Source organism: Cyanistes caeruleus, chromosome 2 (assembly GCF_971803275.1).
Source record: "Cyanistes caeruleus chromosome 2, bCyaCae1.hap1.1, whole genome shotgun sequence".
Lineage (NCBI taxonomy): Eukaryota > Metazoa > Chordata > Aves > Passeriformes > Paridae > Cyanistes > Cyanistes caeruleus.
This window is the reverse complement of record NC_141702.1, coordinates 83,198,163-83,211,928: the sequence shown is the minus strand read 5'-3', so window position 1 is coordinate 83,211,928 and position 13,766 is coordinate 83,198,163. Positions and strand designations below refer to the sequence as shown.

Sequence of the window (13,766 nt, the reverse complement as noted above, 5' to 3'; positions counted from 1 at the left end):
AGGGGAATGTCAGATAACTGTTGTTTTTGGTCTGATGATCCTGGCTTCAACCCCTTGGAAATCATAGGGACCTGTCAAAGGTGGTTGGGTGACTGTGCTGGGTGAGGCAGCTGTTCCCTGATGGCATCCCTCTCTTGCTCTGTTGGGTCTCCAGTCCCCCCCGTGGTGGAGCCAGCCTTCCAGGACATACGGCAGGGCATGGGGCACAGTGTCACCCTGCGCTGCACCATGCTCAAGGGCAGCCCTATGAAGGTGGCCACCTCCGTCTGGCGCTTCAACGGCAGCCTCCTGGCACAGCCCCTGGCAGAGCAACAGGACTACTCAGAGCTCAAAGTGGACAGCGTTAGCTGGGAGACCAGTGGGAGCTACGAGTGCAGCATTTCCAATGACGTGGGGGTCTCTGCCTGCCTCTTCCAGGTGTCTGGTAAGTCAAAGAATGCACTTCAGAGAAAGCTGTTGAATAGGGTCATGGGAAGCTTGCTTCTCATAAACTGGTGCCAGTACAGTGCCTCTATTGATTCATCTGTGCCCAGCATTCTGTTCAAGAGGAATGATTTTCCATAAGCCAGCAGGGAGGTCTATTTCCGTCATTCAGGTAGATGGACCCGGAGCAGCTAAGTGCTAGCCACGGTTACATTTTAGCAGTGTTCGACCACTTAGAGGACTTAAACCCTGCCATCAGCTTTCAAGCTTGAACAACCTGTTTCATTGATAAGTATTGACCAAGGGGAAGTCCTGTAAATCCCTCCAACAGGCTCCAAACCATCTGATTTCCTCTTTAAAACCAAACAAAGAAAGAAACAAAAACTGTATTTTGTATTCCTGTGCCTTCCTTGTGCCTCCTGTCTATCTGCATCTCACAGTGCTTTCTAGAAAAAACATGAGCTGGGAATGGACACTAGTACACAGCGGGTTTGCTGCTCACAGTTTTCTTTAAATTCATCATCAACTGTAACAGGACTCCTCTCCAGCACCTGCAACTGCAAAGAGGGATGGAAGACTTATAGCATCTAAAACTACACGGCTGACCTGGCCTCTCAAGCTGATCATTAAATCTGCTATTCCCATGACCTCAGAACAGACTTCGGCACAATTTTCTAGAAAAGCTCTCCCATCAAGTTGCCTTAATAAGCAATAAATTCAGTCCAAATACTAGGGTTTGACTCCAAGGCCAATTTATAATACTTTTCAAGTCTGGGTTGAAAAAATGAGAATGAGTAACATCCAGAGAGGCCTGATTTTGAAGCAAGTCTTTCTTAGGGTTTGGGAAAGCTCAGGTATGCCGTAACTCTGGGATGCTTAGAGAAATGGGAGAACCCAAACTACTTTTACTATTTGGGTCCCTTTTCAGGACCTTGCTCTCACCCCTTAAGATTTCCCAGCCTTTGTCTAACAGCAAATTTTGCTTGAGAGCTTTGGCCCTCTCTACCTTTCTCATATGCTTGTAACTCTCACATCACTAAGTGATAGCAAACCATATTCCTTTATGAGCCATCACAGAAAACTGCATCCCTGTCAAGCCTAGAATGCTCCCAGGAATTTCTCTTGGTGGCAGCAACAAATACATATTGGCACCAGATGTGCCATGCTGTGCCTGAGATAAGATCCCACCAGCAGAAATCAGGTTTCATTCCTAGAGATCACTGATCAGGAAAGCAGTAACACTTTATTTTTCTTGCATCCCTTCTCCTTTTCCAAGACATTGGTATCTGATGGTAGCTGTTCAACTCCGGACATCTCTGCCCATGTCCTGGAAAGTTACAAATGAATTAGACCTTCTGAGCCTGTAGAACAACCTGAAAAAGACTCCAGTGACTAGACTGCTCTACTTGCACTCAGCATTGCTGGAGTTTTAATTCACATCAGCCACAACCTTCTTATTTGAGCAAAGAAAATAGCATAGTCTCTTTTTGTTTTTGTTTCTGTGGAAAAAAACCCAAAAACATAGACCTTCCTATGTGACAGAAAGTGGGTCATTTTTGACTGTGGGATGTTCAGATGTGCTGAAAATAGAGTACTTATATCTGACCAGGATGGGATTATTTTCTTCTATGGATTAGTGATTAGCTTTCCAAGATGTTTTGGAAGGATAGTGAAACATCCAACCCATTCCTCTTGAGGAAGTTATCAGGGCAGCCCATAATGTTCATCATCTGTTCCCTCAATAGCCACAAGCACAGAAGAGCTTGAAAGAGAGATGTGGATAATCTTCAGCTCTTCCCACCAGCTGTAACCAAAAGACAAAACTTTCCAGCAGTAGTAAAAGGTTGCAGAAGGAAGTTCTGAAAGTATTTTGATATGCAGCATTTCTATTAAAAAGTGCTTTTTTTCTAGCTTCTATTTCCATCTTGGAGTCAATTAATATCATGCAAGGTGATGATTATCATCAGTTCTGATTTTATTTCGAAATCCATTATAAAGCTTGATTTCCATAGTCAATACAAGTTGAATAAGCAGCAGTTAGTCTCTGAGGTGGTTCTGAACTTCTTGCTTGCACAAAAATTCAAGTCAATAAAAATAATAAGAGAAAAAGGACTTGGAAATAAATATCAATATTATACATCTGAGTTCATAAAAAATAAACACTGAATCCTGTCAAGCCTAATTACAACCATGCAGAATGGCAGGGCCTGTAATTTAAGTGGAAAGGTGGAGCAGATGACCAAGGGAAATGATGTTTTTTCCTGTTCTGCTCTCCAGCATCCCTTGCTGCCCAGGCATCTTTCTGGTCTCTTCTGGTTCAGACTGGACCTGAACCCAGACACCTGAGCTTTCATTCAGATCCAGCTCCTGCCTGGCTCAGGACAGGACCTGCCAAAAATTGAAGTTCTCTGGGTGAAATGATCATAATTTCACCCATAATAGGGCAAAAACAGTTGTGGCTAAGACTTCAGGTGCCTGTGCTCCCTTATGCATTAGTCCACCAGCTGCTGGGCATGACAGGCACCTTCAAATTCTGTTTGGTAATGATTCAGGACAGAAACTGCTGGGGAAATGACAGGAAGTCCCTTCTTCTTTGAACTGCTCATTTTCTCTCTGGTACGTCTTCCCTTCTGTGTTTCCCTTCTCCTGCTGCACTTCATTTTTGAGAAGAGACATGAGTTTAAAAAAGACATCTCTGCCCCTGCCAAAGCTCCTGCTGCTTTTACCCAGGCTGAGGTCAGTGTCCTCTTTGCTGCCGAGTTGACTGTTCTGTTACAAAGAGGCTGGAGCACTGTGTTGTCAAGGCAGGGGAGATGCAATAGGAGCAAGGTCTCCTTTTTAATGCCATGGTCTCTGTGTGATAAATAACACTTTTCGTATGACCTACTGGCCAAATGATCTTTCCTCAGGGTTTGTTAGCAGGAGTCTCTGTAAATCAGCAGATGAAATGGGAGAAATGCCAGTTTAAAGCTGTTACTTCAGTCTGAACTACAAAGGAAGAGAGAAAATATTAGAGCTGGTTCCAGCTGGAGAACTGAAGTTGTTCCCACCTTCTCAGGTGCTGGTCATGTCCCACTGGTGTTGCAGGGCTGCTAATCCTCCCAACAGTTTAGGCTGTGAAAGCAGTAGTGATTCACAGAAAATAGTGGCACATTAGTGCAACAGAAAATATGTCCATTGTGTTAGAGGCAGGTCTATAAGCTGGGTGAGTGGAGCTCTTCCACTCTCACCATGTCTCTTTGTAATTTTTGTTCCACTTGATCCCACTCTTTTACTCTCCTTCCTCTTTTTTTTTTTTCTTTTTTTTTCCCCTCCAGCAAAAGCCTATAGCCCAGAGTTTTACTATGACACTCCCAACCCCACCTTGAGCGAGAAGCAGTCCAAGAACTATTCTTACGTCTTGCAGTGGACCCAGAAGGAGCCTGATGCTGTGGATCCCATCCTCAAGTACCGACTGGAAGTCCGTCAGGTAAGGTCTGCTTTCCTGGAGCCCCAGCATGTGGCCTATCAGGAGGCAATTACATCAACATTTCCTCTCTGATTAAGAGTTGAAAGTGATGATATTGGCAGATTCTGATGGTCTTGCACCTTCCCCACTGAATGGAAGAGACAGGCCAAGTGCTCAGCTTGGTGTTCATTTTTACCTCTGGGGTTGGATACAGTCAAGGTCTTTCAAAGCTCTGCAGCCCCCATTGCGCTGTTCATGCTCAGTGTTTTGAATGAGGTTTTAGTGGGAACAATGCCTTATAGTCATTAGTTGGTGGTGTAGATTTTGTAGGCCAAAGATTCAAATGAGTGGAATTCCATCCTCCTCACTTGCATGGAAAAAAAGGAATAAGCTGAAGAGCTCTCCAGGCAGAAACTGCAGGGAAAAGTCAATGGCTGTTTGTGTTGCAGAAGGGCTTTCATCCTGTTGCACTAACTAAGCTATTTGGACTATATGAACTCTGCAGGGGAAGAGAAGTGGGTTTCAAGGTTTCTGAGTTTGAGGGGAAATCATACTGGGGGTTGGGAGCTGGTGGAGAGAACTGAGTGAAATCTGAAGACATCACTGGTTGGAGAAGGTTAGGGAAAAGAGTTTGATGTTTTTAAAACCCATTATCTTAGCAGCATTGCCAGGTGCTTTCATCTATGCTCAGCAAAGTGCCTGCATTCAATATTTTTTAAAAATGGGGACACGTAAAATTGGTGGTTCATGCCACTCAGTAGGAGCTGGGAAGCAAATGCATTTTGCAAGGAAAATTTTGTTTACTGTAGATAGAAAACAAAATAATTAAAAAGATTCAAGTGTCTCTTCCCTCTAGTTCTGCACAGTGGGCTCCAGTTTTATGTCCCTGTTTGATTGTGAGCTCTCTGGGGTGGGACAGCCTTTGTTTGTTACTCACACTGCATGGAGCATGTTGTCAGTTCTTAATAATAATACAGGACCCGGGGGAGCCTCTAATAATGAAGGCAGTTTGTCATAGTAGATCTTCCCTCTGAGCCAAGTTTCGCTATTATCAGCACTGCAACTCAATGAACAAATTTGTGGGTTTTATCCTTCTCCAGTAAGTTGAGGTTTTTTCCCTTTTTGCACAGTGTCTAAAAGTAATCTTGGTTTTAGCCTTCATTGAGCTCCTATTAAAAGGGATCAAGAAAAGGGAAAGTCACTTTTCGGCTTTAAGTTACAACATGAAGGGAGACGAGTGCCATGCAAATTTAAACACACACACACAGTTTAGTTCATACCCCATTGGTTATTGCTGTTAATATTTTGCAGTATTACAACATAGTTGAGACTACTGAGTGCTGTATTTTAGAGGAGCATGACACCGAGGCCTTGCTGTACCCAGTTATATGTATGGGAGGGCTCTTGGAAATAGCTACAGGTGTCATCATGGTTGTCTGGGACTGAATAAGGAAAGACAGAGAGGGGAAGAGAGAGGAAAGCTTTGTTCCCACTTGTGTCAAGCACGAGAAGGAAACACTTTCCTGTGACACTGCTGTAAAAAATGAACCCTGTCCTAGCTGAAACTAAGACACATTGGAAAAAGTTTTCATGGTACTGCCTCCTCCTAGCTTTTCTCCAACGAAAACACTTGCATTTCTGGTGAGGTCTCCACTTCTATGAGTCATATTGAGGTCTTATGGAGCCCTTGCAATTTCCTTGTCCCAGAGGATAACATCCCCTCTCACATCCAGCCTGCTGCTTCCCTCTGTTAATGTACTGCCTTCCCATTGTTTTCACTGTGACATCTCACATGGGCTCCAATAAGCCTTTCTCACCTTTCACTCCTTCCCATCCTCCATTACCTTCTCTCATATCCTGCAAATTCTGCTGCTTTATTGCGCCTTCTTCTCTGTGCTGGGGCACCTGGACTAAGCTGTCCATCCTTCTGTTCCATCACTGGACTGCAAAACATAGTGAATATAACTGAAAAGCTCAAAAGCCTTAAAGTGTTACTGGCTGGAGAGCTCTTAAGAAAGAGTATTTGTCTGCCTGAGCATGGAGCTGCTGCTTGCCTGCGCACACTCCTCACTGGATAGACTGGCTTTCCAGGCACTGGCTGTGGTGGCACAAAAATCCTCCTAGAGAGCTTGGATTGAAGTGGAATATTCTCCTTAGGTGAAACAGGCCTTGCACACAGCCAGACACAACTGATTTATTGCCAACATCAAACTGGTGGAAGCCTACCCAGCCAACTCACCTTCTCCCCCAGCCCTGGGAGCTCTGAAGCCTCAGTGGTCATGGCAGGGGCTCTTCAGCACCTTAAGAATGAATGAATGTGGCAGCCTGCAGTCTTGGGTTGGTGAGGGGCTGTCAGGGGGAAGAAGGGATGGAAGGAGGAGAATTAACTCTTGCTGAAATCCAAAAGGCAACCAGTGGGCATGCCCACTGGTTGCAATTTAGTTTGCTCTTTTTCATTCCCCACTCCCTGGTTTGCTCAAGGAGCTATTGACATATGTAATGTGAAGATCCCCAAGTAGCAGGATGCTTTGCAAGGCATCTGGGAACATTTGAATTAAATTTGCTTGCTGCAGCTGCTGAATGTTGGGCTGGGTAAAAGCAGAGTGCTACTTATTAACTGGCTGGCACTGTGCCTCCTCCAATTCTTCCTGTTCAGCAGCTTCCTAGGGCATTACTGGGGGCATTGCGAGCAGTCCAGGGGAATTTGGTTTCCTAAGCAATGTGTGGGGGCTCCTGGGAAGATAGGCAGATGTACTTCCACCAGACCTGATTGTTCCTAGCCTTCCAGAGCAGGCTGAGCAGCACAACAGACGCACCAGTTCCAGTAGAATAAGAATTAACTTTTGATTAAAACCATATAAGCAGCTTGACAGCTTGGAGCCACTGACCCAGGAAAGCACATATGATAGCAACTTGGAGCAAGCTTCTCTTGAAGCCTCTACTTTATGTCTCAGGAAAGAGGCTGTAATTTTCAGGAGGGTATTGTTCAGGTGGGCTTAGGCAGTGGCATTGCTGAGTGACAATTCAGAGGGGAAAATGTGCCCAATGAAGAGCAGCAGGGGCCTCACAGCCATCTGTCCTGACAGCTTGGAAGGTTTTTCCTTTCTTGCTGTAAGGCATCTGATCCAAATGCCAACCACCTTACTTCACCTTGGCCAGTGACCTCAATGAGGTCACAGCCTTGGGTGGTTTGGTTGTGGGCAGATGCCACAAGGCTTTTGGGCTATTTGTTTTCTCAACTTTCTTTTCTTCCATGTATTCTTGCATTGTAGAAAAGGCACTGAAATAATGCATTCCAACTGAAAATTATTTTCATTGCCTGGGGATTCAAAACAGCCTCCCCAAACCAGATCTTTGCTTAAAAAATAAAAAGCCTTTTAAGTTGCTTGTTTCTCTCTACTTTATACCCATCCCAGGGCTCTGCTCTAGCATTAAAGAGAAATGAAAAGCCATCTAATACTGCAAGCAGGTTGCATCATGGAGGAAAGATCTAAGTTGGGATGGTAGTTATAGTTATGGGGGGATAGTGGCAGAATAACTGTGCACTTAATGAGCTGGAACCCATCCGTGACCTGAGGCTACAAGAGAAAGAGGAAGGAGAAGCTCTTGGTGTGGTAGGAAAGTTTAATCTTCACTGTTCCCCTCAAGGTGAGCTGAGGCTGCTGTCTTCCTCTATACTTTCTCATACAAAGGCTCGGGCCAGAACAGCTTTACATATTCCTGGCTTTCCCCTCCTCAGAGCAGGCTGAGCCTACCTGCCAGACAGACCTCTGAAATTTGCAGTGGGCCAGGCCCCAGACCCATTTGCTAAATTAGCTCCCTGTGTTGTCACTTCAGATTAATTCCTGTCAGAAATACCATCTTTAATGAGACTGCCCCTGTGCAATGCCTGAGTAATTGTATGGTCTTTCTTTGTTTGCACTTTCATCCTCTCCATGTTGGATAAATATTTCCTGCTGTCTACAAAACTCATCTGGGCATGGGAGCCGGCTGCCTCTTGCCTCATCAGCCAGCCAGAGCAGCATTAATGAGAGCTGCTGCAGTAGGGAGCCTGCATACCATGAGGGGAGGTGACAGATAACAGAGCTGTTGGGACAGACATAGGACAGGGGCGTTAGCAGTAATTCAATGACTGTGATTAGAGTGGAAGGTTAACTCCACCGACGGCCATCCCAACACAGCGCCAAGTTTTATGCCGAGGTCCACGGACTGTGGATCTGTATCACTTCATTTCTGCCTCTGAGTTCTATTTTTTATCCTTTGAGCCCACTTCGGCAGTGTCTATCTACTGCTGCCTGTCTTTGGCTTCATTGGCTCCGGGACCCGGCCACCCCTCCGAGGTCTCTCCCTGTATGCCCTGAGCAGGGGTGGGACTAGGCGAAAGGGAGGATGAACGGCAGTGCACCTGCCCACACTGTACCGTAAACGTTTGCTTGGGGATGCCTTTGGGTCTCAGATTAGAAAAGGCTGTGCTTGCAGACAGGTGATGTACTTGAGCAGGTGGTGCCTCTTGCAGCAGCCCAGCCGCGTATCTTGGAGGTGAACAAAATTCCTTTGATTCTGCACATGCAACGTGGCTTCAGGCAAAGAGTCTCGGAAAATGAGCAGCTGGCACCTTGGGGGTTGCCTGGGGGCTGCACCTCGGAGCGGGGGTAGGGGGACACCAAAGGCTTGCTGAGGAGGCAGCTCTGCACAAGGCAGAGTTCGGGGTGACTGAACCTGCTTTACGAAGGCTCTGACATTTTGCTGGCTCCACAGCACAATGCTGCCATTGCCAAGGCAACCGCTGCACACCAGGCTGGGTCTGTAGCCTTTATCCCAAGGCTCTCTGGTGCACTGACCCCACTGGCCCCATACTATGCATTCCCACATTAGTATTGCAGTGGGGTTTTCAACTAGGTAATGCTGCAGTGGCTGAGGAGGTGATGCCTGGTTTAGGACTTAACTAGAAAGCAGTCAGGGCTATCCTAGTTTTCATACTTAAAAATGAAAAGCTTAAAGAATTGAACTCTTTAGTTCAGCCTATGAACTAGGGAGGTACCCATCCTTCTCGGGATAAAATGTGGTTTGTGGTGCACTGGCCTGGTGTTACCTGGAAAAAGGAAATGTGGTGCCACATCCACCAAAATCTCCTCCAGTTGACAGGGTGCTTAATTGGACAGGCCAGTTTGACGTCCAGGGTAGAACACAGACAGGGCACATGGAACAGGGATATGTGAGTCCCTTTACCTAGAGCATCACAGTCCTAGCTGGCTGCAACCCAGAAGGGAGTGAAGCAGCACATGGTGGCCTTGGCTGCATGTGAGATGCTGTGCAGACTGAAATACTCATGGGGAGTGACAAACCATACCCCTTTACTATTCATCATTGCACTTGAAATGTGCTCTGCTGGTCCTGTCTCACTGGTGTTAGGACTCATGACTCCAGTGACTTGCCTTCACAGTGTTTGCCCAGCACTGAATCTCAAAGCAGACCTTCTGCTGCAGGATGGCTTATAAATCACATGTGTCAGAAAGCTTTTCTAGTCCTCTCTACTTTTTTTGCCTACCTTGTCTGGCAGTTTGATGTTTGATCAGAGGCTGCTGTCATATGGGATGTCAAATCAACACAATTCCATCTACCTACAGAACCAACCCCTGTAGTGAAAAAAGGTCTTTTTTTAGCTCTAACTATCCTATCTCTCTAGTGTTGCTCTTTTTTTTATTATTTTAACTTTTGTTCAGGCACTGAGAATAGGCAGATTATATCTGTGCTCTCAAGACAATTGCATTCAGTTGTGCTAGTGGCTTATGTGATGCTGGGCAGGATTCATCCCTTAGGAAGAGGTGGAAAAGGATGCAGAAATAAGCCAGTGCCCGTGGGAGGTGTGCTAGGCGGATGGTTTGAACAGCCATCATGAAGCAAAGCCAGGGAAAGCAAGAGAGGGGAGAGGAGGCACTGCCTTTCTAGGCTGCAAGAGGAGGAGGGGTTTGGGACTGATTGTCAGTTACATGCTGGTGGAAGGAGAGCTGGCTGATCAATAACAAATAGTAGACAAGCAGTCCTTGAAGCTTAGTAAGATTGCTGTGCAGGACCTGGAGGTGAAGCAGTGACTTTGCCACGGGCATGAGGGAGTGAAGACAGCAGAATCTTACCTCAGCTGTGCTCTCTGCTGCTAGAACAAGGTCTTCTCCACCTCTTTTATAAGGGAAGATCACAGAATAGCTGAATATTTGGTAGGGGAAACAAGGAGCTTTTTCAATGTTTCATGTTTGAACTCTCTGTTGGCTAAGTCAACAACAGGAGAGCCTCCACCAGCACAAGGGAAGGAAGTTTTCCCCTGGCCATTGCTCACTGCAGGTGGAAATGTCTGCCTGGCCATGGCTGTTACTGGCTCTGTCAACCAGAGGATCAGAGCGTTTTCTACAAGGGTGGCCAGGGAAGCTTGGCACAGGCCTGACCAGCACTGATGGGTCAGGTGTGATTTCAGTGGAAATGATCGGTGTCCATGGGATAAGGTTTACCCCTTCAGTAGTCTAGTAGTTTACAGTGCCACTGTTGGGACTTCTTCCCTTTGCCCATGAGAGCTTAGCAAATGATGCTTAACTACTGAATTAGTTTGATTAATTCTGTCTTTTTGCATTCACAAATTGCTCTTCAATATGATACATGGTTTTCCTGAGCTGGTTTTCCCTAGTCCACACATCATTTGTAATCAGTTAGTTGGGAAAATTAGTAGTATGAGCAGTGTCTGATTAGCTGTGCTTCAGTCTGAAGGTATCATTTCTCTTTGTTGATTATCCAAAGTAAGTAAAATGTAGCTGATTGACTGTGGGTGGATGCCAGCTGGTCACCAAACTGCTCTATCATTCTCCCTTCCTCAGCAGGATAGGGGGAGGGAAAAGAAGATTAAGATTTAGAAGATTTAGAAAACCACATGGGTCAAGATAAAGTCAGTTTAATAACCAACAGCTAAGGCCATGTGCAGAAGCAAAGGAAAGATTGATTCTCTACTTCCCATCAGCAAGCAATGTCCAGCCACTTTGTGGAAAGCAGGTCTTCAATACATGTAGCAGTTGTTCTGGAAGACAGATGTCTCAGTCATATTTTCATATCCCTTTGGTAAATTTGAATCAGCAGTCCTGGATATGAGGTCCTCTCCCAGGATCTTGCCCACCCCCAGCCTACTGATGAGGGGAGAGTGTTGGAGGGACAGCACTGGTGCTGTGGGAACTCTGCTTAGCAGTAGCCAAAACATTGGTGTGTTACCAAGTTCTTTCTAGCTACCCACACAAAGCACAGTGTTGTAAGGTAACCTGCCCAAAAGAGGGTAGCTGAAAGTCTTACGATGTGTCTTGCCATCCATAAGGTGGTTGCAGAGAGATTTTGTCTCAACGTTATCTTTTCATAAGTACTGCTCCTAATGCTGTTCAAGTACTTGACTGGGCAAGAGAGAAAGCAGGATATTATTTAGCTTTTCTAGTACAAGGGGATAATTCAAACAGATATCCTGGTTTTAGCTGTGTTCAGAACAGTTACAGTGGCTGAGAAGAAAAATTCAAATAATCTTGCTGGAAAGGCTCATATGATCTTAAAACACAACTAGAAGGAAAATCTCATGTATTTCTAGCTCCTAACACCACTGTTCAGTGTTCATTTTGGGTAAGAAAAATGTGAGAGAAGAGATAATCAGATTCCCCATACCAATAGACCCCTCATAGCAGCTTTGCAGGATACAGATGTTGTTTTCACACCACTGTGCTTGTCCATATCCAGAAGGCTCTTGGCTTGTGTTTTACAAACTGAGTACAGAACAAAAAATGCTTGCCAGGTATCAAAGTAATTCCTTTTTGTGCATCTCTTATCCACAGTCCTTTAGTGGCTTCAAGGGGTATATGCTAGTATTGAGTCTTTCTGAAAGTCCCTGTTGATAGGCTGTGATGTGGCTTCCCCTTTTATTCTGCTCATCTGTTATTTTTGGTAGTCAGTCCATGTTCCTCCTACTGCTTCACCATATTTTTTTGTGGACCTTTGTGCCTTTTCCTGCTCCCCTTCCTATATTCCACCTCTTCTTAACTTTGTTTCTTTTTTGGTTTTGTTCCTTTTTTTCCCCTGCTCTCACTTCCTAGAACACATTGGAGATAAGTTAAGAGTGTGTGAAGGGGAAGGGTTTGGAAGAGAGATGTAGTCTCTCCCATAGCTAGTCACAAATGAAAGGAGAAGGCACTAGATGGATGTTTTGGCTGTATATCATAAAGAAATGAAGCGGGCAGCATGGAGAAATGTGAAGGTCTTTATGGGTCTCCCTGCATATCCTGTCCTGCCTCTTTTATATAGACAGCCTAGAGGCTCTGGAATGATGCCTACATACCTTCATTACAGGTACAAGACTAGAAAGTCTAGAGTTGCACAAAAAGTCTATTTCTGCACCAGGAAGCATCAGCCCCATCCTTTATTAGCTGTTTTCAAGGGTGAAGGTGCCCTAACAGAGGGCTCTGCCAGGATCTGTAGAGAGCCAGAGAAATGAAGCTCCTGTTGGTGGAGCATGTCCTGCTTGGAAGTTACACCCATATTATAGGCAAAGTGGCTCAGAGCTCAACCTAACTGCAGCTGGGCCAGCTTGGGCTGTGGAGAACCAAATTGCTTTCTTTTCTTGGAGCTGGAAGTGCTGACAGCACAGTGTATAGACACATGTGTGGATCTGGCTGCAAGCAGATTTCCAGTGCAAGGAAATTGGTGGAAGAGGAGACTGTGCTTACTGATATAGGGATGAGTATAAAGCTGGATCTAGTAAGACACCAGACAGTGCTGGTTTTCAGATGTGAGGCTCAAAAGAGTCTGTACCCATTGCTTTCTTTGAGAGGGGGATGTAGAGGAACACGAGAGATACTGTCTCTTATCCAGCTCGTGCCCATACAGTAGACAGAGAGGTGATCTCAGGTTCTGCAGTGCACAGTCAAGAGTACAGGTAGGAACTTGCAGTAAGAGTAGAGAGCTTCCAGTCTGAAACAGAAGGACTGCATGTGCCCTCAGGGTTGAAAATAAGGCTGTGAGACAGTAGAAGAGAACCTCAGTTAAGGCTTATACTTGACTGCCTCTCTGACAGAGTGAAGGCTAGGTCTGTTCTTCCCTAGACCAGGGAACATACGCTAATAAAACACATATTGCTTTCTGATCAGATCCTAATGAAAGACATTATTGAGGAGTGTGGAACAAGCACTTACAGTAATTCATGACAGCACCAATTTGGCTTCTCTAGGAAGCCATAAACTGCTGCTTTTGGCACCTAATGAGGATGGGCAGCTGATTGCCTGTGCAGGAGGAAGAGAGAGATACTGACTCCCAGCCTTGAAGGCTACAGCTGTCCTCAGAAGGCACTGAAGGTTGCAGTTGATTCTCTGGAGTTGGGAATGTTTCAGCTGAGAAACTGGGCCTCCTGATAAAGGACAGTTCAGTACAGAAAGCTTTCAGAAATTCCTCATTTAGACTGAATAATGGATTTGACTTGGTCATTCATCTGTGCTTATTCCCAGGATCTGAAACTGTGTGCTTGGCTGATGAAAAACATAGGCATGAATTTCAGTTCACCAATGTGCTTGTCTGGGAAAGGCCAGCTTTGTGCTTGCAATGTGATTATTTGTTCTGGAAAGCCCTTAGGAGTAATGGTTGTCAAGCAAGGAAAATGAAATAAATCCTACTTTAAACTTACCTTAGCCCTTTAGTTGATGAGATTAATGCTTGACATAATTTCCATCCAAGGTGGTCATTAAGTACTAACCAAAGAAAATATTTTCATTCTATGTGACAGGCAGAGAAAATTTTATGAGAGATTGTAAAGAACCATCACAATGACTATCTTCATATCCAAGCCAAATTTCTTTACTACCCAAAACTTAACCAAATAGTTTTTTTGGAG

At 45.2% G+C, this 13,766-nt stretch overlaps 1 protein-coding gene across 4 annotated transcripts in view; it reads left to right on the top strand.

Annotated features, from left to right (window-relative positions):
* The window catches only part of MDGA1 (MAM domain containing glycosylphosphatidylinositol anchor 1), a 229,423-nt gene that overhangs the window by 103,311 nt on the left and 112,346 nt on the right, over positions 1-13,766 (top strand). For all 4 annotated transcript variants that reach the window (XR_015283587.1, XR_015283586.1, XR_002863611.2 and 1 more), the window contains exons 9-10: positions 155-424; positions 3,741-3,892. Coding sequence is in view for 1 of the 4 variants with exons in the window: in XM_023924414.2 (XP_023780182.1) it covers positions 155-424; positions 3,741-3,892 (422 nt within the window). In the remaining 3 variants the exon portion in view is untranslated. The remainder of the gene's footprint in view (positions 1-154; positions 425-3,740; positions 3,893-13,766) is intronic.